Below are 27,752 nucleotides of genomic sequence, written 5' to 3' on the forward strand. Positions count from 1 at the left end.
TTGCTTCTTCAAAATTTTGAGGCTCACATGCAAAAAATGCAATATTAGTAGATTCGTAGATATTTGCGAGTGAGCGTACCTTTCTTGGTGGTGATTCATCATCTAAAGATATATCCATTCTTTGGACTGGGCCTGGAGTTTCTTGACGACTTGTGCTTGGACCAGGGTTTTGAACTTGTTGAGAATCTGACTTATTCTGAATAGGAATTTCTTCAAATATTTTTGCTCCTGTTTAAGGAGTGCTTTTCCAATTCCATGCTGCAGATTCATCAAAGATAACATCTCTAGAAATTATCAGCTTAGTTGTTTTTGGATTGTACAGCCAGTAACCTTTTGACTCACTGCTGTATCCAAGGAATATATATTTCTCTCCTTTTTCATCAAATTTTTCTCTGTATTTTGAGGGGACATGTGCGTAAGCTATGCATCCAAATACTTTAAAAGTTGTACCTGGGGCTTTTGCTTGTGCCACGCTTCATATGGAGTCTTATTCAGGACAGCTCTTGTTGGAGATCTATTCAAAATGTAGACGGCATTGTTGACGGCTTCTGCCCAACAGTCATATGGAAGACCTTTCTCCTTAAGCATACTTCTGGCCATTTCTGCAATTGTTCTATTTTTTCGCTCAGCTACACCATTTTGTTGCTGGATGTGTCGAACAGTGAGCTGTCTTTGAACTCCATTTTTCTTACAATACTCTATAAATGGTTTAGACATGAATTCTCCTCCATGATCTGTTCGAAGTGTCTTCAGCGGCTTTCCGACTTGCTTTTCTACAAGCGCCTTGAATTCTTAGAATACCGAAAATGCTTCTGACTTTTCTTTTAGAAAATATACCCACATCATCCGGGTATAATCATCAATAAACAGAAGGAAATATCTTCTTCCATTCAGCGATGGAGTTCGAGTTGGTCCAAAAATATAATAATGTACCAATTCTAATGGTGCCTTTGCCCTCCAGGTACTTTTGGGAAATGGCAATCTATGCATTTTTCCATATATGCATCCTTCACAGACTCTATCTATGTGGGCAATAGGAGGTAGGCCTAAAACCATATTTTTGTCTTTCAATAATTTTAGGCCATTATAATTTAAATGCCCATATCTTAGATGCCATAAGTATGACTCATCTAATTTTTGACTTTGAAAAGCTAATTTTTTATCACGTGGCATAATAAGAGGAAAAACATTATTTTGATTCATTTTTATTTTTGCCACCATGATGTTTTTATTTTTATTGATAATTGTGCTTTCTTCTCCATTAAAAATTACAGAATAATTTTTTCGAAGTAACTGGCCAACACTTAAGAGATTTGATGTTAAGCCAGGAACATAAAGCACATCATAGATGAGTTTAGAGTTACCTCCTTTGGAGTTTACTGCTATTACTCCTTTTCCTTTGACTTCATGCGATTTTCCATCTCCAAGCTTTACTTCAGATAAAAATTTTTTATCCATCTTCACAAAGAGTTGTGGATCACCTATCATATGATTACTGTATCCACTATCCAAAAACCATGTATGTTTTGATTCTTGTTTAACAGACACACATGAATAAAATACTTGACTATCTTCAACCTTTTCAGAATAATTAACTTCATTCCTTTCTTGCATGTCTTTATACCAACAATCTCTTTGTGAGTGATTAGAAATTTTGCACTTTATGCATTTAAAACGACAATCTTTTGACTGGTGCCCAGGTTTTTTGGCAAATAATGCAATAAGGTTTAGAATTATCCAGGAAATTTCTTTGCTCATAATTGTTTCTTCCTCTTCTGCCTCGGCCTTGATTACCACGTCTTCTTTGAAGGAACCTCCTCTTCTTGTTGAGTTGCTTGTTGAGGTTGCTGAATTTCTTTCTGTGATGTTGCAATTTGATTTGAATGCTTGCTCCATAGGTTGGTTAGAAAACTTGCTCATTCTTTTTTCATGTGTTTCGAGAGAGCCAAATAGTTGATCCAAAGAGTATGTTTTCAAATCTTTGGATTCTTCTATAGATACAACAATATGCTCGAATTTTGCTGGCAAACATCTTAATATTTTTTCTACAATTTTTTGATCAGCAATAGTATCTCCATAACTTCTAATTTGGTTAATAATTCTAGAAACTCTAGAAGAAAATTCTTGGATATTTTCGTTTTCTTTCATTGTTAAATTATCGAATTCTCTCCAAAGAGTTTGACGTTTAATGGAGATTACCTTTTCATGGCCTCCAAATTGTTGTTTTAGAATTTCCCATGCAGCTTTAGGTTTTGTTGCATTTGATATTCTAGGGAAGATACTTTTGCTTACTCCTTGCTGAATGAAAAGAAGTGCTCAAGCATCTCTTTGGATGTTTTCTTGTACTCCTTCTTTACTACTTCCGTCCAAGACTGCAGTTGCTCGGGACTTGCAGGCTCATCATAGCCTTCTTCAATTATATTCCACAAATCTTGTGAGATAAAAAAAAAAAATTTCATTTGGATGCACCAAAAATCATAATTCTCACCGGTAAAGATGGGAATTAGATTTTTGGGCATAACTAAAGGTTGATTGGTTATTGGCTGCCATGGATATTTTATAAAGGGGACAAGAACGAGGCTTTGATACCAAATTTGTTGGATAATATACAAAAACGTATTTAAAATTAGAGATTTGGATAAAATAGAAATAGTGAACCCGAGACAATACCATTGAGAGGAAGAGAATTTAAGTTCCCTCTTCGTTACAAAATATGGGATCAAAATTTGAGATCTAGTTTTATAATAGGCCTATATATAGAGGAGTAGAGGTGGTGGAATTCAAATTGAAATTGAATTCTTCTAAAGTAATAGAGTTCAAATTGAATTTGTCCTTTCTTCCATTTAGTCAACAAAAATGGCTTAATAGATAAGGCTAACGATGCTTCCTTGCTTAAGTCATCCTCTCATTCTCTAACAAATACTTTGCCATTAAATTACAAATTATTATTTTACTTTTTTAACATGGTTTTTGCTAGGTTGATCTATAAGCAGAAGGTCTGCAGTACTTATGTAGAGTTCACTTTATTTTTAAGAGAAAAAAAATAATAATAAAAATGATATTGTTTTTATAATTGCTCCATTTGATCACGAGATGCTTATATATTAATTATGAAACGAGAGTCATGATAAGAACAGTTAAATATAAAATGCCCTGTGATTATTGAAATGTTGACACTGCTTTCATAGAAATCTGAACAGATAATTAATAATGAAATATGAATATTATAGTGAAAGGATTTTTTAATTACTTGCTGATTGTTGTGTGTGTTTTTTAAAGCAAATACAAAATGAGTATTCTATATTTTAAATTTCTTTATCTACTTTTTGAATGCCAGTTTATGTCCCAACACGGCTAGTCTGTTTCTTTTCGAAGCAAGCCCTTTTGGTTCGACTTATTACATTTGCGTATTTTGGGTTAGTCTAAAACCAACAACAGATTTGATTTACCAACCATGTTCATATCTTTATTTCTATATGTTCATCTTAATTTTGTGGTGAGCTTTGCCTTCTTTGGTATGTTATGGGGGTCCTAATGACAATGTTGTGGGGTTTCTGATTTGAATCACCCAATTATGAATAATTTATGTGTGAAACAACCCAGTTGCTAATAGGATATTCAAGAAATTTAATTATATGATCCCTTTGAGACAGTCTAATTCACATTGAATTAGTGACAACCTCCAGCTTCCAGATTCAATTAGGCCTGTGATAAAAAATTTCTCCATTTATCAAAATAATAATAATAATAATAATCTAATTTGATGGTACTTATGGATTTAAATTGGTGTAATTAGCTGTCACATTTCAAAGTATACCTCCAAGATATCATTTCTTTTTCTTCATTCGGACGTACCCTCCATTTGTTCCTAAAATAATAATGTAAAAACAAAAGACATTAGGAATATAACTTAACCTGGACGTTATTGCCTCTTGATCTGCTGACCTCACCATGATTTTTTTATTTTTTATTTTATTTTTTGGGACTTACCCACCTTGATTCAATTGCCAAAATAATGTGTTTGGACATTTAATTCGCAAAACGAATTAGAGAATTAAACATTTCTGTTTCAGGTCTTCCTAATTGAATTCTCTTTTTTTTTTTATTCGATAACTTGGGAAAGAAAAACTAACGTCAGGCTGGTTATGATATCATTGTCAAGTGGGCTTATTCCAAAAGAAAAGATGACAAAAAAGAAGGTACCTGAGAAGTTCAAGAACATGGGCTTGATCTTGACATTTGGACCTTATAAAATGGGCTAGTTAGCTTTTAGATATGGGCCACATGGTGCTGCATCAAAAAGCCTGGTGCAAAGCCCAAATTAGGACTGAAGGAATTCATATTACTAGGAACAAATTGAAAAAGGTTCCGTTAATCTCTTATCTGATATAAAATCTAATAAAAAGTCGAGTATAGATATTTAAAAATATACCCGTCTCAAATCCACCAGAATCTTACATCCAAAAAAAAAGAAAAAAAAAAATGAATGAATGATAATATTTTCTTCTGATTGACAACAGAGAAAACCCAAGAAAACAGAGTGATATTCCAAAGCCCAACTCTGCTATTCCTAAGAAGATAATACATTCAAATGTTGCAGTCCCAAAACATCCTCACCTCTAGCTTTCCCTTCTCTTCCTCTAATCCCCACAACCACTTTCTCTTACCCACTGTTTCGTCTTCTCTCAGTTTTCTCCACAGACCCAATACTTTCTGCTCTTTTCCACTCCAACCTCGACACAGAACCCTGCCATGGCTAGCCCAAGTCGCCGAACCAACCACCTCTACGGAGACTAATGCGCAGGAAGAAGGTCCCATCGAACTCTTTCAATCTGATTCTCCTATTTTTGCCACCAATGACGAACCTTCTTCTATCCAAGTGGCCACCAGCGTTCTTCTCACCGGAGCCATATCTGTTTTTCTCTTTCGCTCTCTCCGCCGCCGTGCAAAGCGTGCCAAAGAATTGGTACGAAATTAGACTACCATTCTATTTGTTGCTCTCAATTTCAAATTTTAGGATTTTTTTTTTTTTTTGGTACAGGATTTTGTTTATTTTAATTCTTGATTTTGTCAGTGATGTAATAATTCAGCCTTACATTGTGAACTGGGTCTTCCTTCTTCAGTTCAATGCTGCATTTTTATTTTCCGTTTTCCTTGATTTCTTTTTTTTTTTTTTTTTTTCTCTTCTTGTAGTGCTGTGTCTATTGCTATTCTATTTCGCGTTGATAGTCAAATCCCACATGTTAGCATGTAAATATGATTCTTCAAGTTTGGTTAATACAAGAAATTGGTTTTGATTTTGGTTAGTCGCTTTGATTTTGCAGTTCTGCTGTATCTAATTGTTACAACATAATCTTGGGGCACTGGGTTTTATATTTTGTCGATTTATCCATTCACTTCTATATGTCTCATGAGAAATAAAGAAGTTGGATTTACATTTTGGGTAACTTCTTAATTAGTTGATTTATATATATATATATATATATATATATATATATATATATATATGTATATTGATGAAGATGGTTTTTGGTGTATAGAAATTTAGGTCTTCGGGAGTAAAGAAGTCACTGAAAGAGGAGGCACTGGATAGTTTAAAAGCAATGGGGTCAGCGTCAATTGAAGCTAAAAAACCACCTTCACCTGTTCAGGCATTGCTGGGAGGAATATCTGCCGGTGTTATTGCTCTTATTCTTTATAAGTTCACTATTACTATTGAGGCTGCTCTCAATCGTCAAACAATTTCAGATAATTTTTCTGTATGTTCCTCAAATAATGCTCCATTTACTTTAATTTAATTATTACCTTACGTAATACTATCCCTCTATTTAAGTTCAACCCTCATATTATACAGAGCCACTTTATGCCACCGAAAAATTTTGAAATACTTTTCATCTTCATTTTTTTTTTTTTTTTAAATAATTGAATTTGTTGAATTGTTTCTCATATATTAGGTGTAGCTAAGGGCAATACGAACTGAGCAACAAGAATCAGAGTTATTAAGTCTGATGAATATGTGCAAATTTGAATTCTCTACTCTTCATTGAATGCGTTGATAGTAAAAGTAAACTCCATATCTGTTCTTTTTAGTATGTTAACTCTCTCAATTCTCAGTATTATGACTTTTATAGGGGAGTTCTTAGCTAGAAAAACTTGGATAAATGGTTATGTCAAACCTCTGTTTTGATTTTGATTCTCAAATTATGTGTCAAATTAGGTGATAACCATGATCATTGAAACTCTGAAAGAATTTACTATGGAAAGTGTTGTGTAATCTGACTCTCCGTTTATGTGTGGTTGTTATTGTGTGAACCGTTTTCTTGTAGTTTGAGATTTAACTTTGTTTTATGGTAAAATTCAAATGAATAGTCAAGTTAATCTGCAAATGTTTTCATTTGTATTTGATTTCCTACTTTTCAGGTTCGTCAGATTACAATAACCATAAGGTAGTTCCAACTACTACTTCCTTCCCAGTTGTCTAGCTGATTAGTTTTCTAGATCTGTGATTACCTCTTATTGGCAATTTTGCAGGACCATTGTGAATGGTTTGTGCTACCTTGCAACATTTGTTTTTGGCATAAACTCTGTTGGTTTATTCCTTTACTCTGGTCAGCTCGCAATTAATTCCTTCATGGAAGGATCTTCAGAGAAAGAAACTGAGATTAAGGGTAAAGAGCAGTTTGGCTCTCTGGATTCAACAAGTGGGAGTCCTGAAGTTAGCAGTGACAGCAGCAAAGAGGATCAAAATTCAGATGAGGCGCAATAATGGAAGTGAAAAACTAATGTTGAATCAGAGGAATAGGTAATTTTATAAGTAGGAAATTTATCTTTTGGTTTTGAGCTGTGCCTATTTTATGTATTTTTCAAAATAATATTTTTAAATTTATTTAACTTAACTTTCACCTAGCATGAGAAAATTTTCTCAATTTTTTCATTGAGGATAGTATATTTTCATTAAAGTTGTCAATTTATTTATTTATTATTTAATATTAGCCATTGTTATGTTATTTGAGTATATTAAACTGCAGTTTAGCTATGATGCATACTAGGTATATATCATGATTTGTGCTCCTGATATCAAGCAATATGTTATTTGACATTAGGTGCGCAAATTATGGTACATATCTTGTATGTACCATGGAAAAATTATATTAAGCTGTCTATTAAATAAGATACTTTTTCAATAGAAGGATCTATTTTGGAATTATTTTGGAATTGAACCTTATTTATTTAGGCTAAATATACAGCACCATTTAGTCTACTAATATATCTACGAATAGTAAACATATTATTATTTGATTGGTTTATATTTAATAATTTCTTATCTTTTAGGATTTTTTAAAAAAAAAAATTTTTAACTTCTATTGAGCTTTGAAAATTTTATTCAAACACCTAAAATTTTCTAGGAAATTTTTTTATGAAATTTTTTTTTATATATAATTTCCACTATCTTTTTTGGGCCTCGAAAAATTTTTGTGACGCTTATAATTTATATATTTTCTTTTACTTTAAGGGGTAATTTGCAACTTAAAACATAATTAAGAGGTATTGATGCAACTGTATATTTAAATGACAATACTACTTCTCCCTCACTATGCATGTGACATTTGACAGTAAAATCAACAATGTTAACAAGTTGTGCTTATGGATCATAATTTTTGAAAGTTAAAAAGTATTGCCGCCAATTTTAGAATTTAGGGGGCAAAATACCACAAATTCACTAGTTCAATTCAAGGACATTGGCACAAAAAAGTCTTATATTTAGTAGCTACTGTACCTTAGGGAGAAATAGTATTGTCATTTAAAAAAATAGCTGCATCAATTACGTTTGAAGTTGCAACTTACCCGTAAAAGTAAAAGAAGATTTATAAATTATAAGTGTAAAAAAGTTTTCATGGCCCAAGAAAAATAGTGGAAATTTAAAAAATAAATTTCATAAAAAAAATTCTTAGAAATTTTAGGTGTTTGAAAAAAAATTTCAAAGCTCCATAAAAACTTGAGAAGTTCAAGAAATTTTTTTTGAAATCATAAAATATTTTGGATGGTTCAAAATAATTCAATAAGCCTTAAAAAAAAAAATCTAAGCTTCATAAATATTTTTAAAACCTCAAAAAAATAAAAATAAAAAATAATAATAATAAAAACTAGAGGCTCTTAAAAAAAGGCAAGATATGATTTAGTTTTTATTTCGGATGTCCAAGAAAAAAATTGTTAAGACCCAGAAAAGTTCAAAAAACTCAGAAAATTTTTTAAAAGGCCTTATAATTTTTATAGCTCTACAAAAGGAGTAATTTTAGATTTAGAGGGATCAAATTTTAAAATCAAATTTTTAAAACCAAAATTTTGATATACAATGATTTAGCATTGTTTTATTGATTTTGCCTTCCATTATTGAGGGGCATTATTAGTTTAACAACCATTAATAAGCTGTTACATCATTAGATAACCAAATTTTTGTTATTAAATTTGCTACATGTAACATTGCCTTTGCAATTTTATTTTATTTTATTTTTTTAGTGTATCGAATTTTTCTTGAACCTTTATAATATTTATGTAATCCATAAATTTTATAATATTTTTTTGGATCTTTTTTTAGGCTTCTTAAATTTTTTAGAGCTTCTAGAGGCTTTGAAAAATTTTGAGGGAGTTTAAAAAAAAAATTAAGACATTGAATTATTTTAAAGCATAGGGAAAAACAACATGGGGCAGTGGGGACTGCCCCCACGTGGTTTTTAAAATTTTTACCATATGGATAATATTTTATAAAGTTTTATGCAATTTTATAATTTTTCCCCATATGGCTATTTTGATAACTTCTTCGTTAGGAAAATTTCATTTATATATTATTTTTAAATTTTGTTATTATTTTATTTAGAATCCACATCCTTAAAAATTCGCTATTTATGACCCCTTTAGTTTTATAAAATTATAAAAAGATATTAATTTATCCGTTTTTATTAGTTTTTACAATTAATTTAAAAGTTAAAGGCAAATTTTATATTTTTATAATATTATTTAATTATAAAATATTTTTTTAACTGATAAAAATTGATAAATAAATATGTTTTGATATATAGAAAATTAAAAAAATTAAAATAATTTTTCAAAAGCATTGGAATTTAAATAAAATAATAATAAAATTAAAAAATGTAAATGAAATTTTCATTTTTATTGAAGGTAATTTAATCATTTACTTGAGATATATATATATATATATATATTCGCTGAAAAGTATGGGTTTTATGAAATAAAACCAAAAAGAGCCTGAAGGCCAACAAGCCAAAGCTCAGACTCAAGATCTGTACTCCGTCTCTCCCCCGAATCTTTTCATTTTCTATGTTCAATTGTACAATTTTGCCTTTACAGACACTTCGATGGTTTTTTTTTTTTTTTTCACTAAGAAAAAATTTCCTTTCATTAAAGGCCATATTATCATTTAATTAAGACATCTATTCCCATTCTTTGTCCAATCGTACGATCAAATATATTAAATGAATCATATTGCTTTTTCACCTTCTCTATTGCCCATCTCCATGTCCTTACCTCTTTAATTTACACATTTCTTGGAAAGTAGTATTTAGTTTTTTTATCATATTTATTTATCCTTCATATGTACAAAAGATCCTCAATGTATATATAATATATTTTAATTGTTTTTTTATTTTTTTTAACTGTAGAATCCATTAGAAATGGTACAAATTGAATATTATTTTGAGTGTATATATAAAATAAAAATTTTATGTTATTGTTAAATTGGGTTTCTTAGCGGGTTAGTGCAATGAATTTTGGTTTTTTGTTTTTTTTTTTTTTTTTCATCATAAACTAATCATATTTTTTTATATAATGTTTGCAATATTTTGTTGTACCACATCTTTTTTATCAATATAATACTGTTAAATTTTTTTTATGTAATTTTATTTTTATTATTATTATTATTCCCCCGCAACATGAAAATCCTGCTTCACCCCTGTTTTAAAGCTTTTAAAAATTTTCAAGGGCTTCAAAAATAATTTTGGAACTTCTTGAACTTTTATAGAGTTTCAAAAAAAATTTCAGACTTCTTGAATTTTTTTCAGGGCTTTGAAAAATTTTTATTAGATATTTTTTGTTGTTTTTCTAAGCTTTAAAAAATTTTATGAAATTTTTAAATTTTATTTTTAAGGATTTCAAAGGCAATTTGCAATTTGGGTATGGTTAAAGAGGAATTGATGCAAATTTATTTTGAAATTGATAATACTATCTTCCTTTTTTTTTTCTTTTTTTTTTTCCATTAGCCACATGAGTAATATGTGACATCTAGCAGTATAAAAAAAATGTCTTTATAGATCATTTATAAAAATATATATATATATATATGTATATATAAATAATTTAAGGGGTATTACTGCCAATTTAAAAAGTTAGGGGTAAAAATGAGCTCCGGTGCAAATTAGTCTGCATTTAAGTTCATTAATACTCGATAGGGCGCCATACCTTTTCTCCTTCACTATTAGTATTATCTTCAGCTTTACTCAGTTCCTGCCCTGGCAGCGTACTAGTGGAGAACCTGGATAGACAGGTTGATTGCGACTGAAAATAATTCGGTGGACACACGGTCTGATCTTCTGAAACAAATTGGAACCACACTGACCCATATAATGTGACAGCTTTTTTTTTTTTTTTTTTTTTACTTTTTTTGGAAGTGGGTATTGTGAAATCAATCTCAAGACTTTTTATGTATCTCAATGTAGAATGTTAAAATATTGTACCACCAATTTGAAAGACAAACAGTACAGAATGCAAAGAAAAAAAAAATTTAGAAGATAGAGCTGAAATCAAACATTGACAATATAAAATACGCTTACATTTAAGTCCGCCTATTGCCACAACAGCATATAATTATTTTCATAAAGTACAGAAACCTACCTTGGGAAACGACATAAGAAATTTGACAATTAATTGCATCTTAATCTTTATTCTCTCTTTGAAGGCCACAATTATCATCATGTTATTACTTTTGGTTCACAAGCTCTCTTTCAAATCATCTACAAACTTATCAATATATCCACTCATAAAACCAGGTTTTGTCAAAACTTGCCTCCACATTGTATGATTCTTCTTCACCATCAAACCCACCTTACTATCTTTATCCATCACAGATTTTATGGCTTCGCTCAAGCTCTCTTTGGAAAACCATCTATTCTCTTCCCTTTTCACTTCTACAGCAACCTTTAGATCTTCAACCAGTAGCCTTGTGTTCAAGATCTGGTCACCCAAATGTGGAACCAGAACAATCTGTTTGTCACTCATCAAAGACTCCCACATGGATCCAAACCCACAATGGCTCACAAAACACCCAACTGATTCATGACTCAAAAACAAAGGTTGCTGAACCCAACCACCGAAAACCACACCTCTTCCTTTCACCCTCTCTTCGAACCCCTCAGGCAGTGCCTCTTCGATATTCGTGCAAGCGTTGGGCGTTTTAAGTGCTAGGAAAAATGGCAACCCAGTTAGCTCAAATCACAATACCAGTTCTTGAAACTGATCCTTTTCGAGGATCAACTGGCTTCCAAATGCACAATACACCGCGGAGCTTTGCTCGAAACCGCCGAGCCATTTAGCCCACTTTTCCTCCAATATTGACGTATCAGCCGACTCCGTTAGAGCTGGCCCTGCCAAGAACACTGGCTTTTTGTACTGGGAAGCCAAGTAATCGCATAGATTACCTGTTGAAATAATTAGCAATACATATTAAATTCACTTTTCAGTGTATGACATTGAATTACCATTTCAAGTTTACGTTGATAGGAGGTGATGTTGAATTACTGTGTTTTGAATCGAATTACCATTTTTATTAAAAAGTTTTTTAATAATAATTTAATATAGTATTATAATTTAAAATCCTAAATGTTTAGGTTCAAGTCACGAACTACGAAACTACCCATTAAAAAAAAAGAATTAGCTTTTGGGATTAATAATTCAACATTACCTTCAATTTCTCTGCAAGTTCTTATGGATATTGCATCGCAGTTTTTCATTCCTGTTGTAGTCCTCTGATAGAAGTTTATCCCCTCACCAAAGGGTGCCGAAACGAACATCAAAGATCGAACTTCGGAACCACGAAGCACTATAGTAGACGAAGGATAGCCAGAAGGTAGCTCCCTGAGTTCTTCCTCGGTGATGGGCCTGTCGGTGGGCACATTTCTCGAGGGAACGAGAACGATGGCGAGTGAAGCTGCAGAAACCACACTGTAGTGGACAGTTTTGATACTGAGAGGCTTGGCAATATCTGGTATCCAATAGGAGAAATCGAAGAAAACAACATCTGTTTTGTGAGTTCTTACAAACGACTCTACTTGGTCCTTCATGCGGTCGATGGCGATGTTGAGCAGACCATTTTGAGCCAAGGTTATCTCCGAGGCGGTCTCGGTGCCCGGAGGGAGACCGTCGACGTGAGGAACGGTGACGACGTGGATGGTTATGAGATGTGGGTGCTGAACGAGATGTTGAAGCTGCAACTGAGCTTTTTTCGGCAAGAGAATGGAGGTTCTATGGCCTCTTTCTGCAAGTTCGTTGGCTAGATGGAGGAAAGCTGTCATATGGCCTGCGCCAAACCATGGGAACATGGTTATGTGTAGAGCTTTCATCTTTTCTTTTCCTTTCCCTTTTTTTTTTTTTTTTTTTTTCTTTTTTTTCTTTTTTTTTTTTTGTTTTGGGTGTTGCTAGGATTTTGTGTTTGCTTTGTTAAACAGGCTGCTATATTGCTTTTGTTCAAAGCCTGTATATATAGAAGACATTGTTTTGAAGAACTTGGTTGGGTAGGTAGAGAAACTTTTCCTTTTTTTTTCTGTTTTTTTACTGGTATGTGTTAAAAAGAAGTTTTGTTATTTGTGATTGTTAACGATAAACATTAGTTGGTGGGATCCAAATAACAAATACCAATTCGATATAATTAATAATATTTTTAGACAACTAATGGAATTGTCACATTGCAATATTCTAATGATTTCTATATTATTGATTAATGGCAAAAACACATATTATTTATCAAAACATTTACCAAATATACACATGTTATAAGGTTTTTTTTTTTTTTTTTGGGTAATATACACATATTATAAGTTACTAAAACAAAATAATAAATTTTTTTTTTTTTGACTAATATACACATGTTATAAGTTACTAAAAGAAAATTATGAGATATGTATATTGGATAAATATTTTGGTAGAATTAATGCTACATTTAATATGTCAACATTATTGTGTTGTACGGACAAAGTAAATAAATGGTTTCCACATTTGTTTTCAATTTATTTATTTTGGGGTGGAAGATTCAAACCAAGTAAATGATTCTAACAATGGAAAAGCTTGTTTAGCAGTCACCATTCTCTTTTTTTTTTTATGGATAACACCCAACGTTCTTCGTGACATCAATTCATCGTTTTATTTATTTTTTTTTTTTGGTTTTTATTTCCTTTTTTTTTTTTTTTTTTTTTTTTTTTTTTGGGTTTTTCCCCTCCCGGGAAGGGAGTAAAGCGAATGCAGAACGCCTGCGTGCGATTACGATTAATTCTATATGTACCAAATTAGTAAAACGCCTGTTTCCGATGACTAATGTTTGATCCATAATGTTCGATTTGCTGCCGGTTTTTGAAGCATCATTAAACGTATAATTCTTAGATACTGTTCTCATTATTATTGTTTCATAGTTATATTTTGATGTTCAATATTAATTTTTGTAATTAATTATTTGCGGGGTGACCATTTTATCTACTCTGATAAACGCAACAATCCCACTCAAATATTAAATTAGGCTTGTAGTATTATATTTTTTTAATACAAAATACCAAATATATCCTTTAACTTTTTTCGCAATGCAATTTGTGAAAATCCACCGGCATGTGAAAATCCCTCAAAATGTGTGAGCAAACTTTTTCACTATCAAAGTTTTAATTTAATAATTTGACATGGCAGGTAATTATTGAGTTAATTAAACTGAAGCATGTATGAAGAGAGTTTTGCTATGGTGGGCTTCTTATGAAAAACTTCAAATGCTTATGGAAAGTTTTGTCCACCATTTTGAAATTAATCTTACGTTAAGGCCTTATTTGAATTTGTTATTGGAAAACTAAAAATAGCTTTTAAGGTTTAAAAGCTATTTTTTAGAAATGTTGACATAAGTTTTTAAAAAGTGTTTTGGAGGTTCAAAAATACTTCTAATCAAAATCAATAAAAAAATAATTTTTTCAAAAAATATTTATGGAGAAGTAGATATATAAGTATACACATAAACAAAAACAGAAACAAATTTATAACATATGATTAGGTTTTATTTAATGTAGTTTTCGATAAATTAAAAGTAGTTGTTGAACTTTAAAAATTATTTGTAAAAATGTTTGAATAATTTTCAAAAAATAATTCAGATCTTTTCAAATATTTACAACCAATATCAATAAAAAATAATTTTTTTATGACCTACTTGTGTATAAATAAAAGTAAAAATTATACCGAATAAGATTTTAATGTTTTATTAACTTACCACCATATATAATTATTATATATAACTTTATCTCATTTTGTGTGTAACTTGGTGAATTAAAAATGAGATCATAGGCACCTTGTCTATGAACTCTCTTTCCTGTATTTTTGCTTCTTTTATTTTCCAAGAGAGTGGCTACGAGACCACCTCAACTGGCTCATGTCCCCAGCAATAATCAAGTTTGCATTTCCCCCAAAAAAAAAAAAAAAAATCAGCACGTTCCCGAATCCAACATTCTCTTGTCATATTAATGCACAGGCCACCTAACTCTCATTAAAAAAAATGTAATTACCTTTTGAGAAAAACAAAAGTGTATTCTTTCTTTATTATTTTCATCTGCTGGGCACTAATTTTTTGTTCGCGAAAGTGCATAACATCAATTTAACTAATTTACAAAACTACCAAAAAAAAAAAAGTGCATAACATCCTTAAGGCCCAAAAAAAAATAATAATAATAAATAAAAATTATAAAAGAATATGCCATTTGTGTGGAATTTAATGAAAAACAAACATAAAAGAATATGTCCTTTTTTTTTTTAATACCTTACAGTGTAAAATTTAATTACCTCATATGTGAATTAATAATAGTTATGGTTTATCAAATATTTTAAACAGCTATAAATTTGAATAAAAAAAATAAAGATACAATTTGAATTTGTATTAAATTTAGTGTTTATGTTTTTTATTTCTTCCTTAAGTTTTTTGTTAGTTTAAATTTCTAATCATTTTATTTGTCACTAAGGTTAGAAATAAGCAAAATACACATATTTAAATAGAAAAAATTAAAAATTAAAAGCTAACCATATTACAAATGTTACCTAACTTTTTTTTTAAAGTTTTATTTTTTTTATATCTGGTTAAAAAATTTAAATTCTGATTATTGTTCAAAAATATAGTAGTTATTATTAATGGGCTTGTCACCATATATGTTGTTGGTTGTGAAATCTTGCGTGTTTCATTAAATATTAGGATGAGGTCAACATATTAAAAGAACTATTAGGAATTGAAGTAAGTTTGAGATAATTAATGCATTACCTTTATGTTTTTTTTTTTTTTTTTTTCACAAATCATACAATTATTTTCATAAATTATGTATAATTTTTATATATGTGTGATTGACTCAATTAATATATAATTCACATAACACTTAAAACGTTGTAGATTTAAAATACCGAAAAAAATTGGTATAAATTATTAAAAAAAATTGCTTACTCTGACATAGAAAAAAAAAACTAGCTGCTCCTAGCATTAGCTATATAATATTTGCATCTTAAATTTTTTGGTGAAATAATTGCATCTTGAATTTATTCATTTTTTAAAGCCACAATTATCATGTACTATTCATTAAAAAAAAATGCCATATATTATTTTTGGTCCAAAAGCTCTTGCAGATCTTCAACAAACTTATTAACATATGTAGCCACTCATGGAACCAGCTTTTATCAATACTTCCCTCCACTTCCTACAGTTCTTCTTCACCATTAAACCCACCTCATTATCTTTATGCATTACTATTAAATAAGGATCATAATCTTCTATCTCCATTCTCCTGTCTCCAATTCTATCCCACTAATTGATATGTGACATATCATTTAAAATGTTAACCTCTTTTCTATCGTTTCCTGCCATTTAATACTATCGTCTTCAACTCCTTGTTATTATTATTATTATTGTTATTTTTTCTTAAACCCTATATCCCATGTGTTGGGCAAATATGAGTTTCATGGTAGCAACTGAGGATGTTTCAAAGATTGCTGAAGAGGATTTTTATGGAGAGATTGTTGAAGGATTTCCCAAAAGGGAGAGTCGTGCCTAAGCCATTTCTTCTCTCGTTGGAAATTTTCTAAGTTTAATTGGTCCGTCCAAAAATTATCTCAAAAAATATGATAATTGAATAAATGTAAATTAAATTAATTATTCAAAAGTCTTGTTCAAGCAACAAAATGGATTTATGGATTTATTAGTGACAACAAGAAAAATGGTTTGGTCAAAGAATGATAAGAAGTGTAAGAAGGTGAACACCTCAACGAAGGCGGACGAAGATGAGTACGGGGCCTAGCTTCGAGCCGAGTCCGGCTCGTTCATGGTGGTAACTGAGGGGAGTTATCTACGAAGGATAGAAAACCCTAGAGGCGATTTTGTGGATTCATACTCAAAGGAGGAATTAGGAATCAAAAATGGAGAGATCTCACCCAACCGGAGGGAGGAAGAGGACAACTTACCACCAGACACAACCAGTCAGGTGCAACCACTTCACATTGACAACACTCAAGCGACGACCACGGGAGGAGAGGAAAGTGCAAGTCGGTTTCCACCGCCGATAGACGACGGTACCAGAATCAAGGCGTGCAATTTGAAAAACCCTAATCCTAGGGAACTACAGCCGCCTACGACGGACGTGTCTGACAATGAGATTAGACCCTATTCTACCAACTCTAACTCACGCAAAGGAATAGTCAGCATCGAATCTGAAGATCCCATACCCAACACTGACAGAACATAAGCTAGGGTTAGGGTTGATAATGATTCTTGCCTAAAGGAAATCCCTCTCTCGACCACATGTGAGGAACAGTTGAAATTTTAAAATCTGCCTATTTTCAGATAAGGATTGTCGACGACTAAAGCCGATTTAGGGAAAATAGTGGTGGGCCAAAAACGAAAGGCCCAAGCGCCAGATCCAAAGCCCAAAGCCCTTCCACCTAAAGTGGGTCCTCATGCAGCACCTAGTCACGTCAAAAAGAAACGAAAGGCTAAAGGGCTTCAATGCAACCCCATTGAGGGAAAAGCCCAAGTCAGAGATGCCCCCATTACACCGTTAGCCATTTCTGCAATTCAGACTCAATAAGATTTTGAGGCAAGACAGTATGCTTTCGTGGGCCCATCCTTTGTTCAAGACTGTGATGAAATTCAAAAAGTCCTAACTACAGAAGTTAAAGGAGAGACGAAGTTAGTGGATGTAGTGGTTAAATTCTCCCCACGAGCAAGATTGAATAATCGAACACGGAAGATCAGCATGGATGCCAGTATGGAATACAACCCCAAGGAGGATTCCTCTAAGAACTCCCAACATGAAAGTGAAGTGGCCGAGGAGGTGGGCCTTATCAAGCCCCCACCTCCCAAATGAGTTTGTTAGCCTGGAACTGTCGGGGGTTGGGGAGGCCCTCGACAGTTAGAAACCTTAAAGGTCTCATTCGCAAGCACTCCCCAACGGGGCTTTTCCTCTGCGAAACCAAATCTTCTAAAGACAAATTAGAAAGAATTCAAAGGAAATTGCTTTTTGATAATCTTTTTGTAGTAGAAGCAGATAACCATAAAGGCGGTTTAGCTTTGTTCTGGGTTAATAGTTGGAATTGTATGATTATCTTTGTGTTGAAATGGATTATAGGTGTTATGGTGAATTCAGACCCCTGAGGTAGTTGGATGTTGTGGTGCTGTTACTGTCCTGCTGAGAGGTCATTAAGGAAAAGAGCTAGCAAGGCTAGTTAAAACCGGACTCACTTCTTGGGTTTGTGTAAGAGATTTTAATGATGTGGTTAACCAAGATGAGAAGATTGTGGGTAGCTCTGTGTTAACCAAATCGTATTACTTTCTTAGAAACTTTATGTTTGACGTGGAAGCATTGGATTTAGGTTATACTGGCAACCCTTATACTTGGTGCAACAAAAGAAGTGGTAGGGCCAATATCCGATAACGGCTTGACAGGGTTTTAGTCAGTTCGGACTGGAGGACTAGCTTCGAGCAAGCCGATGTCTTACACCTTTCTAGTGAAGCGTCGAACCATATTCCAATTCATCTCATTCTTACTCTGGATCATCTCAAGGCAAGACCGTTCAGGTTCATGGAAATGTGGACATGGGAACCAAGTTGCAAGGAGGTGGTGAATATAGCATGGTCAAATCCTTAACAAAGCACACGTAGAGCCACAGTCCAAGTTAAAATTCTCAACACTGCTATTGCTTTGAAAAATTGGAACAAAAATGTTTTTGGTCTCTGCCAGGAAAGAGTGAGGGAGCTTGAGCAAAAACTACAATGGCTCCAAGGTTTAACCCCATCTGAGGAAGTACAGAAAGAAGAGCAAACTACCTTCTGGGAGCTTGACAAATAGAGGAAAACGATGGAATTGCTTTGGCGTTAGAAGTCCCGGGAGCTCTGGTTATAGGCAGGAGATAAAAATTCAAAGTTTTTCCATGCAGCTACTATTGCCAATAGACAAAAAAATTTTATCCCTGCCCTTAAAGACGACACGGGAACTTGGAAGAGGTCCAGAAAGGAAGTAGGAGAGCTTCTTATTGATGAATTCATGAAGCTTTTCAAAGCGGAGGATTTAAGGAGAAGTGAAAGATTGGGAGAGGTTATTCACGAATGTATATTCCAGGAAGAAAATATAAGACTGGAAGTTATCCTCACAGCAGCTAAGATTTGGAAAGTGGTGAAAAATATGCATTCCACTAAGGCTTCTGCCCCGGATGGTATGCCGGCGATATTTTTTCAGAAGTACTGGGATATAGTGGGAGGGGATGTTATTTTGATGGTGCAGAATGTTTTCTGGTCCGGGTTGCTGCCGAGAGACATTAACCGCTCATTTGTGGTGTTAATTCCCAAAGTGCATGGCGTCTCAGAATTCAAACACCTCCAGCCAATTAGCCTTTGCAACACGATCTATAAAATCATCTCTAAAATCCTAACGGATAGATCAAAGCCTCTGCTTAGCAAGATTATTTCTTCTCACCGAGCAGCTTTTGTGCCAAACACATGGATTGGTGAAAATGTGGTCCTAGCAAACGAGCTTATGCATTCCATAAAAATTAAAAAACGCGTGCGAGGTATTGTTGGAATAAAAGTGGATATGCAGAAAGCTTACGATCGGGTGGATTGGGTGGTGATCACTCAAATTCTTCTTCTGCTCAGGTTTTTGGAAAAGTTTGTAAAATTGGTTCTTAACTGCATTTCTTCGGTCTCAATGGAATTGCTTCTTAATGGAAGTGTTTTTGGAAAAATTCCCATGGAGAGAGGATTACGACAGGGAGACCCAATATCACCTTTCATATTCATTATTATGGCTGAGCTTTTATCTCGGATGCTACACAAATGGGAATCAGACAACAAATTTCATGGAGTGAAACTGGGACGACTATCTCCGTTGATCAATCACTTAATGTTCGCGGATGACATTATCATTTTTTTTCGAGCAAATGTGGATGAAGTTAGAAACATTCAGAGATGTCTGCATTTATACTGCAAGTGGACCAGCCAAGCCTTTAATAGAGAAAAATCTAGGTGTTTTTTCTCTCGCAATGTCACAGGGATTATAAAGGCCAATATTAAGAGCTGGTTGGGAATGAAAGACCTTGACAAAAGCACTAAACACTTGGGGTTGCCGTTTGTTGTCGGGAAAAATAAGTCTTCAACTTTTGATAAACTTATAATGAAAATTCAATCGAAGTTTCAAACCTGGATAGCTCGACTCTTATCTCAAACAGGAAGGGCAATCTTAATCAAGCATGTAGCCTCTTCTATCTCGGTCTATTCTATGTCCTCTTTCCTCCTTCCCAAGGGGTGGTGTGAGAATCTGGAGAAATTGGCTAGAGGCTTTCTTTGGAAAAATGATGTGCAAGCTTCGCGAGGTTTTGTTCCGATGTCTTGGAGAAAAATCTGCCAACTGAAAAGGCTAGGGTGTCTAGGTTTCAGGAATCTTTGGAGATTCAACAAGGCCTTATCGGAACGATTAGTTGGTGCTCAGCCATTAATGAGAACAAGCTATGGGTTCGCGCTTTAAAAGCCAAGTACTTCCCTCACACTTCGTTTATGAAGAGCAAGAAGAAAAAACAGAATTCACGGCTATGGACAAGAATTCTACAAGTTAAATCACTCCTATCTAGAGGTTTATGCTTTCGTGTAGGGCGGGACGACTCCGTGAATTATTGAGAAGACCCTTGGGTGCCCAACATCCCTAGTTATCTTCCTCAGCCAAGGAGTCTGGGGATATCCGCTCTTGGTATGGTGAGCTCTTTGAAATTACCTAATGGAGAATGGGATGTTCATAGGGTTGAGAGTATGTTTGATCAAGCCTTAGCAAAGTGTATTAAACAAATTTTCTGGACCACAAATGAGCAGCCAGACAAGCTGATCTGGACAGGAACGAAATCAGGTATGTACTCCGTGAAATCAGCTTACCGAATGGATGAAGAGATCGAAGAGAGGGACGAGAGATGGTGGAATTTTTTATGGAAGAGTTTTATTCATGAGAGGTCAAAATTTTTCTTGTGGAAGTTGGCCAATGGTGGTCTTCCCCTTCGATCTAACCTTATAGCCAGAGGTTTGAACATAGAGAATTCGCAGTGTGTTCATGGGTGTCGAAGTGATGAAATGGAGCTTCATGTGTTCTTTCATTGTGAGATAGCAAAGATAGTTTGGTTTGCGAACCCTTAGGGAATTAGATTGGAAACGGTGGCTAGTAGGGACCTGAGCTTCTTCTTGAATTGTATCGCAGACCCTACGGATAACGTCCCAGTCCATATGGAAGACAAGGAGGATTTGTTTGCTTACAGTGCCATTACCATGGAACATCTGTGGTGGCTTCGAAATCAAGTGCTTCACGGAGGACATGCAGAAGAAATTGTTCTGCCCCTGACACTGTAAGGAAATGTTCTCAAGAATTGAAGGAAGTGCTTAGGAGAGACAGAATGGATAGGCATCATCTAGGAAATGCCAATTTTAGAATCAACTCCGAGTGGAGCCGCCCCCCTCCCGGAGCTGTTAAACTCAACTCTGACACAGCTGTTCGACGCCAGGGTAGCTTTCTCGTCGTGATAGCACGTAACGATAGAGGAAAAATCCTCCATATGCAGACATTCAAATCTATTGTGAATGATCCCGAAATAGTGGAATTGGAAGCTATTCTGAAAGCACTTTAGGTAGCAAAGAATTTCGAGTGGTGTGGTGTATAGGTGGAAGCTGATGCGATGATAGTTGTCCAAGCCTTAAATCTCAAAGACTCGAGCTCTCTGCACTGGTCTGCCAAGTCCATCTTCCAGGACATTTTTCAATTAACAATGTTTCAGCAATTTTTCCTTTTATTGGGCCCCCGAATCAGCTAATAGTCTGGCCCAGAAAGCTCCCCATGTCTAGGCTACTGTGTTTCAACCTTTTTTTTTTGTTTTGTTTCAATGAATCCCTTAATTTAAAGGGAAAAAAAAAAAAAAAAAAAAAAAAGAGGAGATCAATACCTTAAGTTTTTTTTAGCCAATTCAACATCAAGATTTAAGAGGCAAAAAGATTGTTTTTTTTGGATCTTGAGAGGCACAAAGAGTATTGGAACTTCAAGTTTCTCAATTTTTTTTTTTTTAATTTTTATATGAATTTGGTTTTTAGTTATGGTTTTTTCTACAGAGAATTGGAACTTCAACTTTGTTAGCAATGGTGATTTGTTTGTCAAGTGTGTTTTTTTAAAAAAAATAAAAAATAAAAAAAAATTGGTCAAATATTTTTACGGTCTCACATCTCTCATAGCTTATATATCCTAGATATGTATATGTACATAAGTTTAAATAACATATCAAAAATAATTTGGCTAGTAAATTTGAGTGAGATTCATTAAGACTAATAACAGACCACCAATGACTAGATGGTCTCCCTGACGGTCCACTCAAGCCCATATGAATCTCACGCAAACTAATTGAAATAGATGAGAAGAAAGAAAATTTAACCAAAATTTTTATCTACCATAAGAAAAATGTGGCAAAATTTTAATCAATTGAGGGCGTACTATCATTAAATTTGTCAATTATTTTTTCTTTAATATTTTAGTAAACAGACTGTATAATATTTGTAAAACCCTTTATTTATTACCTACTGTTAATGTTGAATTGTACATGTTATTTATTGTTATTGCTTAGCACACTAAACATTATAATATGGATTCCAAATGCACAATACACGACGGCCTTTTGGTCGAACAAAAACTTGATTTGCTAATTTAATTAATTTTTCTATTTGGTTGAGTAACGTTGGCTCAATTAATAGGTCTCTTTATATTTACATCTATAAGGCGATAGATATATTAAGAATTTATTAATGATTAAAAAAATTAATTTTTTACTTGTAAAAATAATAAAAATATTTTTATAAAATTACCAATTTTGATATTATTTATTTATACTTTATCCATAATATATGATATCAATGAAATAATATTTTCACAAAAAAATCATACATAATTAAATTAATTTTTTTTAAAAAAAATTAACAGATGGATAATTGTATATTAAAAAAATATATATTATCAAATTTACCATAACATTGAATCATTTTATACTTCCAGTGAGATAAATATTAACATTAACTCTACATAGAAAACCCCAAATTCTAAAGTCATGACCCCACTCTCTTTGTTCCAGTTCCTTCTTTGTTTCTTCTTTCAGAAAAAGCCATGGTTGCTTCATTGCTACCAAAGAAAAACAAATATTGGAGGAACATGAATATTTCCAAGTATTTCGCAATGCAGTTAGTGAAAGTCCCTCAAAATGTATGAGCAAGCTTTGTCTTCAAGGTTTATGATAGGACATGGCAGGTAGTTATTTTGAGTTAGTTAAACTGAAACACCAGACACACATGTATATATAATCAAACCATATATATATATAAATATATAATCAAATTTTGAGAGAAATAGGTTAAAAAAAAAAATAATTGGGAGATAAATGAATTATAAAAATTTTGAAATTAACCTTAAATTAAAAATTTTGAAATTAACCTTCCATTTAATAGTATAATAAATAAGATGTGCTGTAGGGCTCCATGCATAGCTTTCATGTTTTTTTTTTTTTTTTTTGGCTAGAAATAGTTAAATTCACGATCATGACTTGAACGTGGCATCCCATATATTAATTATGTCCACCTACGTACTGCGGCCCCAACAATAATCAACACATGGCCGAATCCCACATTGACTTGTCATTGTCGAATGTCGATGCATCATTCAAAAAAAGTAATTTTTTTATTTAAAAAAATAGATTAATACCATATAAAATTCTGTATTTCAAAAATATTATGTGGTTGAATTATTAATTCAACCACATCTTCTCTCATTAGCCAATTTTTATTAAATTTAACCGTAAAAAGATATAGTAATAATTGAGTATCGTTAAAAATTTAAAAAGCTGCACGTCGATCTTATCCTATCAAAAAATATAAATGTGTATTTTATATTAATAAAATAATAATATATTATAAAAAAAAAATTTTTTTGATTATTATATTCTAAACAAAAGGAGAGGGAAAAAAGGAATCTGGGATCTTCTTCCTCTGTATGGGTTTCGCTGCTTCTTCTTTGCTCTACTGTTTTTTCTTTTCTTTCTACTTTTTTTTTTCTCCTTCTTCTCTATGTTTTTTTTTTTCTTTTTTTTTTTTTTGAGGTAAATCGAGAAAAGCTTCCCTCAACAAACAAAAGCCCTCACAAAAAACTCTTCCAATTGAGAAAGGTAAACCAGCAACCCAGAAAATAAAATGAAAAAAAAAAAAAAAAGGCAATGACTTTTAAGGAAACAATTGCATTCTATAGGACTATTACCCCAAAAAAAAAAAATTAAAAAAAAAATTGCATTCTAAAGGACACCTTATGCACCAAATCGCATATACTGGCTAAACACCTCATGCATGGGATGTAGACCCAAGGGTCCTTATCAGCACCACTTTCGGTTCAAAAGCTCTAGCAGGTCTTTCCTTGGGAAGAAATGGTACTTTGTTTGTCAAGAATTTTTTTTTTTTTTCCTTCTTTTATTTAGACAGATATTTTGTAGAGCCTCACCTCGCTCACAGCCTAATCTATGTATCCTACACATGTATATGCATGTAAGTTTAAGATCCCTAAATTTAATAATTACGCTAGCAATTTTTAGAGAGATCCAATAATACCAATAGTGGGACCATTGAATTCTAGATGGTTTCCTTGACGGTCCATTAAAATCTATGGATCTCATAACAAAGGCCAACTGAAATGAAATAAATGAGAAGTAAGAAATCTTATTCAGCAAAATTTTTATCTACCATAAGAAAATGTTCAAAATTTTAATTAAATGAGGGTATACTATCATTAAGTTTGTCGATTATTTTTTATTTAATATTTTAGTAAACAAACTGTACAAATTTGTACAGCCCTGACATTATTAATTAGCTGTTTTTATGTCACTTGAGTTCATTACCTGTTATTTGTTGTTATTTGCTACTGAACATTATAATTCAGCTTCCAAATGCACAAAATTAATTCAAGGTGGACTTTTGATCGAAACCACCGAGACGCTTAGCACACACCTTTCATCCAACGATGGCTCAACCGACTCAGTAAGAACTAAGGACTGGCCATGATAACAACACCGGCTTTTTGTACTGGGACACCATGTGGTCGCACAAATTACCTTCTGAGTTCTCTGCAAAACTTTTTATATACAATGGCCTTGATTAAAATATGGTTATGTGTAAACCTCTCATCATTTCACTTTTCCAGTTTTTTTGTATATGCTTTGCTAATAATAAGCCTATTATATTACTTTTGCCTGACATTGAAGCCTATATGGTAGAGAACTGAAGAAAGATATTTCTTATAAACGTTACTATAACATGGATATTAGCTTGTTACATTACTTAACATCAAAAGTGGAAGCCTATATGTAGAGGTGAAATTCAAGGAGATTGATAGAGTAGGCATAGAGAAAAGATATTTATTAATTTTTAAAAAACCCCCCAGGGTCTAGAATAAATCCAAACAAATCACTGAAATGAGGACGACTATAAGCTTCATGCTCACTTCAAGACCATGAACAAATAGTATTAAGAATAACAGAGACATCTCCACAACATTTTTTTTCAGTAAACATCTTCATCTTGGTGAAGCAGTTTTGCATTATTGTAATCTTTTGGGGGGACGAACTTTTTTGTAAAATGGGCCAATGTATTTGGCGGCCCATGGATTTTCAAACAGATTGGTTTTTTTTTTTTTTGTTCGATATATAATATCATATATCCATTTATTATTATTATTATTTTTTTTTGGGGGGTAAAATATATCAAAATTTAAATTGAAGTTAAATATAATAGAGCTAATGGGATGGAGAAATTTTCGTCCAGATTTTGAGAACCCTCTTTTCCTTTCAACCCAGCCTTTCTCTACCAAACAAATACAAGTTCTAGACAGAGTAGTTTTATCTCCTGCACATCCATGAAAGACCAAAACTCATTTACGGAAGAAAAAACTCCTGGTGGAAAGTTGATAACGCAGTCTCGGAAACAAATTATCAACGAAATCAAATTTAGCCTTCTAGGTAAACTAATTCCCGGATAAGATTGCAAACTGTTAATTGGAAAACGAAATAAAACCGATCTAAAATCCATGGTATTTCCATCTAATCTTGATCACAAGGTGGAACAAGAAACCTCCCCTTTAGAGATAAAACTTCTTGGAATGCCAACGCATTGGGGACTACGAGAAGGGAATAGATAAGATGGAATCGAATTTAGGGAAAGCAATTGAGTTTGATTTGGCGGATTCTGATGGGACCCTCTGAGACAGAGTTAAAAGTAGTTTTGAAACCTCTGAAGCCGATTTCCTCTAATTTTGGTTTACAAAAAAAATCCACCAAGAAAAAAAAAAAAAAAAAAAAGAAAAAGAAAAAGGTCGTCTAATTTTGGTTTACAAGCTTATTCAGATCGTCAACGAACTTATCGATATAGCCACTCATAAAACCAGGTTTTGTCAAAACTTCCTTCCACTTTGCATGGTTCTTCTTCACCATAATGCCAACCTCACTATCTTTATCCATCACTGACTTTATAGCTCCGCTCAAGCTCTCTTTCCAAAACCACCCATTTTCTTCCCTCTTCACTTCTACAGCTACTTTCAGCTCTTCAACAAGTAGCCTAGCGTTCAAGATCTGATCATCCAATTGTGGAACCGCAACAATCTGCTTATCACTCATCAAAGACTCCCACATCGATCCAAACCCACAATGGCTCACAAAGCACCCAACCGATTCATGACTCAGTATCATTGTCTGCTGGACCCACCCTCCATAAACCACTCCTCTCCCTTTCAGCCTTTCTTCAAACCCTTCTGGCAATGCCTCTTCGATCGTCGTGCAACCATTGGGAGGTTTCAATGCCACCAAAAATGGCAACCCAGTTTGCTCAAATCCCAATACAAGTTCTTCAAATTGATCCTTTTCGAGCACAATTTGGCTTCCAAATGCGCAATACACAACCGAGCTTGGTTCGAAACCCCCGAGCCACTTATCCCACCATTCCTCCAATGATGTCTTAGCCGACTTAGAAAGAACCGGTCCCGTCAACAACACCGGCTTCTCGTACTGGTTTCCGATGTAGTCGCAGAACTTGCTTTCGAGTTCTCTGCAGGTTCTTATACACATCGCGTCGCAGTTTTTCATGGCGGTAGTAGCCCTTTCGTAAAACGTTATACCATCTCCGAAAGGTAGTGAAACAAACATCAATGAGAGGACTTCATGGCCGCGAAGCACGATGGTAGATGATGGATAACCATCTGGTATCTCATTAAGTTCTTCCTCAGTCATTGGCCTGTTTTTGGGTACTTTCTTAGCGGGGACGAGGGCTATGGAGATCGCAGATGCAGAAGCAGTGCAATAGCAAACGGATTTTATCCCGAGCCGCTTGGTGATATTTGGTATCCAATGGGCAAAATCGTACATAACCAAGTCGGGTTTTGTGGAGCGTAGAAAGTTCTCTACTTGGTCCCGAGAAAGGTCCATGGCGGCGGCGAGCAGAGAGTTCGAAGAGAGGGGTATTTCGGACGTAGTCTCGGCGCCCGGAGGGAGGCCATCGACGGTTGGAACGGTTACTGTTGGGAAGGTGATGAGTTGAGGATGGAGATTTTGATGGTGGAGGTGAAACTGAGGTTTCTTGGGCAACAAGAAAGAGATTCTGTGGCCTCTTGCTGCCAACTCGTTAGCTAAATGGAGGAAAGCGGTCATGTGTCCCAAGGCAAACCATGGGTACATGGCTATGTGGAAATTGGCCATTTTCTTGCTCTCCAAGATTGCTCTTTCTCTCTCTGGTTTGCTACATAATATATGTTATATATGTACATATATGTGTGAAAGAGAATATACGTGTAGGGAGACAGTAGAAAGTTGCTGAATTTTGTTGCCACGGTCATATTTTGCATGGGAAGCAGTAGTTAATCAGAGGCGTCTGACTTCTGAGGAAG

General features: G+C 33.6%; 3 protein-coding genes and 1 pseudogene across 4 annotated transcripts; 2 read left to right on the plus strand and 2 right to left on the minus strand.

Annotated features, from left to right (window-relative positions):
• Window positions 1–4,429: 4,429 nt before the first annotated feature.
• On the plus strand, window positions 4,430–7,007 carry LOC107432514 (uncharacterized). Of its 2 annotated transcripts, XM_016043665.4 has the most exons (4): window positions 4,433–4,966; window positions 5,541–5,759; window positions 6,421–6,446; window positions 6,532–7,007. In XM_016043665.4, the coding sequence occupies exons 1-4, from the start codon at window positions 4,592–4,594 to the stop codon at window positions 6,764–6,766; spliced, it is 855 nt and encodes a 284-aa protein (XP_015899151.2). In that variant the 5' UTR covers window positions 4,433–4,591; the 3' UTR covers window positions 6,767–7,007. The 2 variants fall into 2 exon arrangements, with proteins under 2 accessions (XP_048321159.1, XP_015899151.2); XM_048465202.2 differs by lacking the exon at window positions 6,421–6,446 and having other exon boundaries at window positions 4,430–4,966; window positions 6,532–6,669.
• Window positions 7,008–10,809: 3,802 nt separating this feature from the next.
• LOC107432527 (UDP-glycosyltransferase 79B6-like) lies at window positions 10,810–12,894 on the minus strand (annotated as a pseudogene).
• Window positions 12,895–20,518: 7,624 nt separating this feature from the next.
• Window positions 20,519–21,435, plus strand: LOC132800012 (uncharacterized). Its single transcript, XM_060812891.1, has 2 exons — window positions 20,519–20,934; window positions 21,033–21,435. The coding sequence occupies exons 1-2, from the start codon at window positions 20,519–20,521 to the stop codon at window positions 21,433–21,435; spliced, it is 819 nt and encodes a 272-aa protein (XP_060668874.1).
• Window positions 21,436–25,588: 4,153 nt separating this feature from the next.
• LOC107432473 (UDP-glycosyltransferase 79B6) lies at window positions 25,589–27,752 on the minus strand. The gene has a single exon (XM_016043620.3). The coding sequence runs from the start codon at window positions 27,562–27,564 to the stop codon at window positions 26,194–26,196; it is 1,371 nt and encodes a 456-aa protein (XP_015899106.3). The 5' UTR covers window positions 27,565–27,752; the 3' UTR covers window positions 25,589–26,193.

This window comes from Ziziphus jujuba, chromosome 11 (assembly GCF_031755915.1).
Source record: "Ziziphus jujuba cultivar Dongzao chromosome 11, ASM3175591v1".
Lineage (NCBI taxonomy): Eukaryota > Viridiplantae > Streptophyta > Magnoliopsida > Rosales > Rhamnaceae > Ziziphus > Ziziphus jujuba.

Coding starts and splice junctions, on each gene's coding strand:
- LOC107432514 (XM_016043665.4), top strand. CDS start 4,592: ATGTTGCAGTCCCAAAACATCCTCACCTCTAGCTTTCCCTTCTCTTCC. Junction 4,967..5,540: donor CAAAGCGTGCCAAAGAATTG/GTACGAAATTAG, acceptor TTTGGTGTATAG/AAATTTAGGTCTTCGGGAGT. Junction 5,760..6,420: donor CAATTTCAGATAATTTTTCT/GTATGTTCCTCA, acceptor CCTACTTTTCAG/GTTCGTCAGATTACAATAAC.
- LOC132800012 (XM_060812891.1), top strand. CDS start 20,519: ATGGTGAGCTCTTTGAAATTACCTAATGGAGAATGGGATGTTCATAGG. Junction 20,935..21,032: donor GAGATAGCAAAGATAGTTTG/GTTTGCGAACCC, acceptor ATAACGTCCCAG/TCCATATGGAAGACAAGGAG.
- LOC107432473 (XM_016043620.3), bottom strand. CDS start 27,564: ATGGCCAATTTCCACATAGCCATGTACCCATGGTTTGCCTTGGGACAC.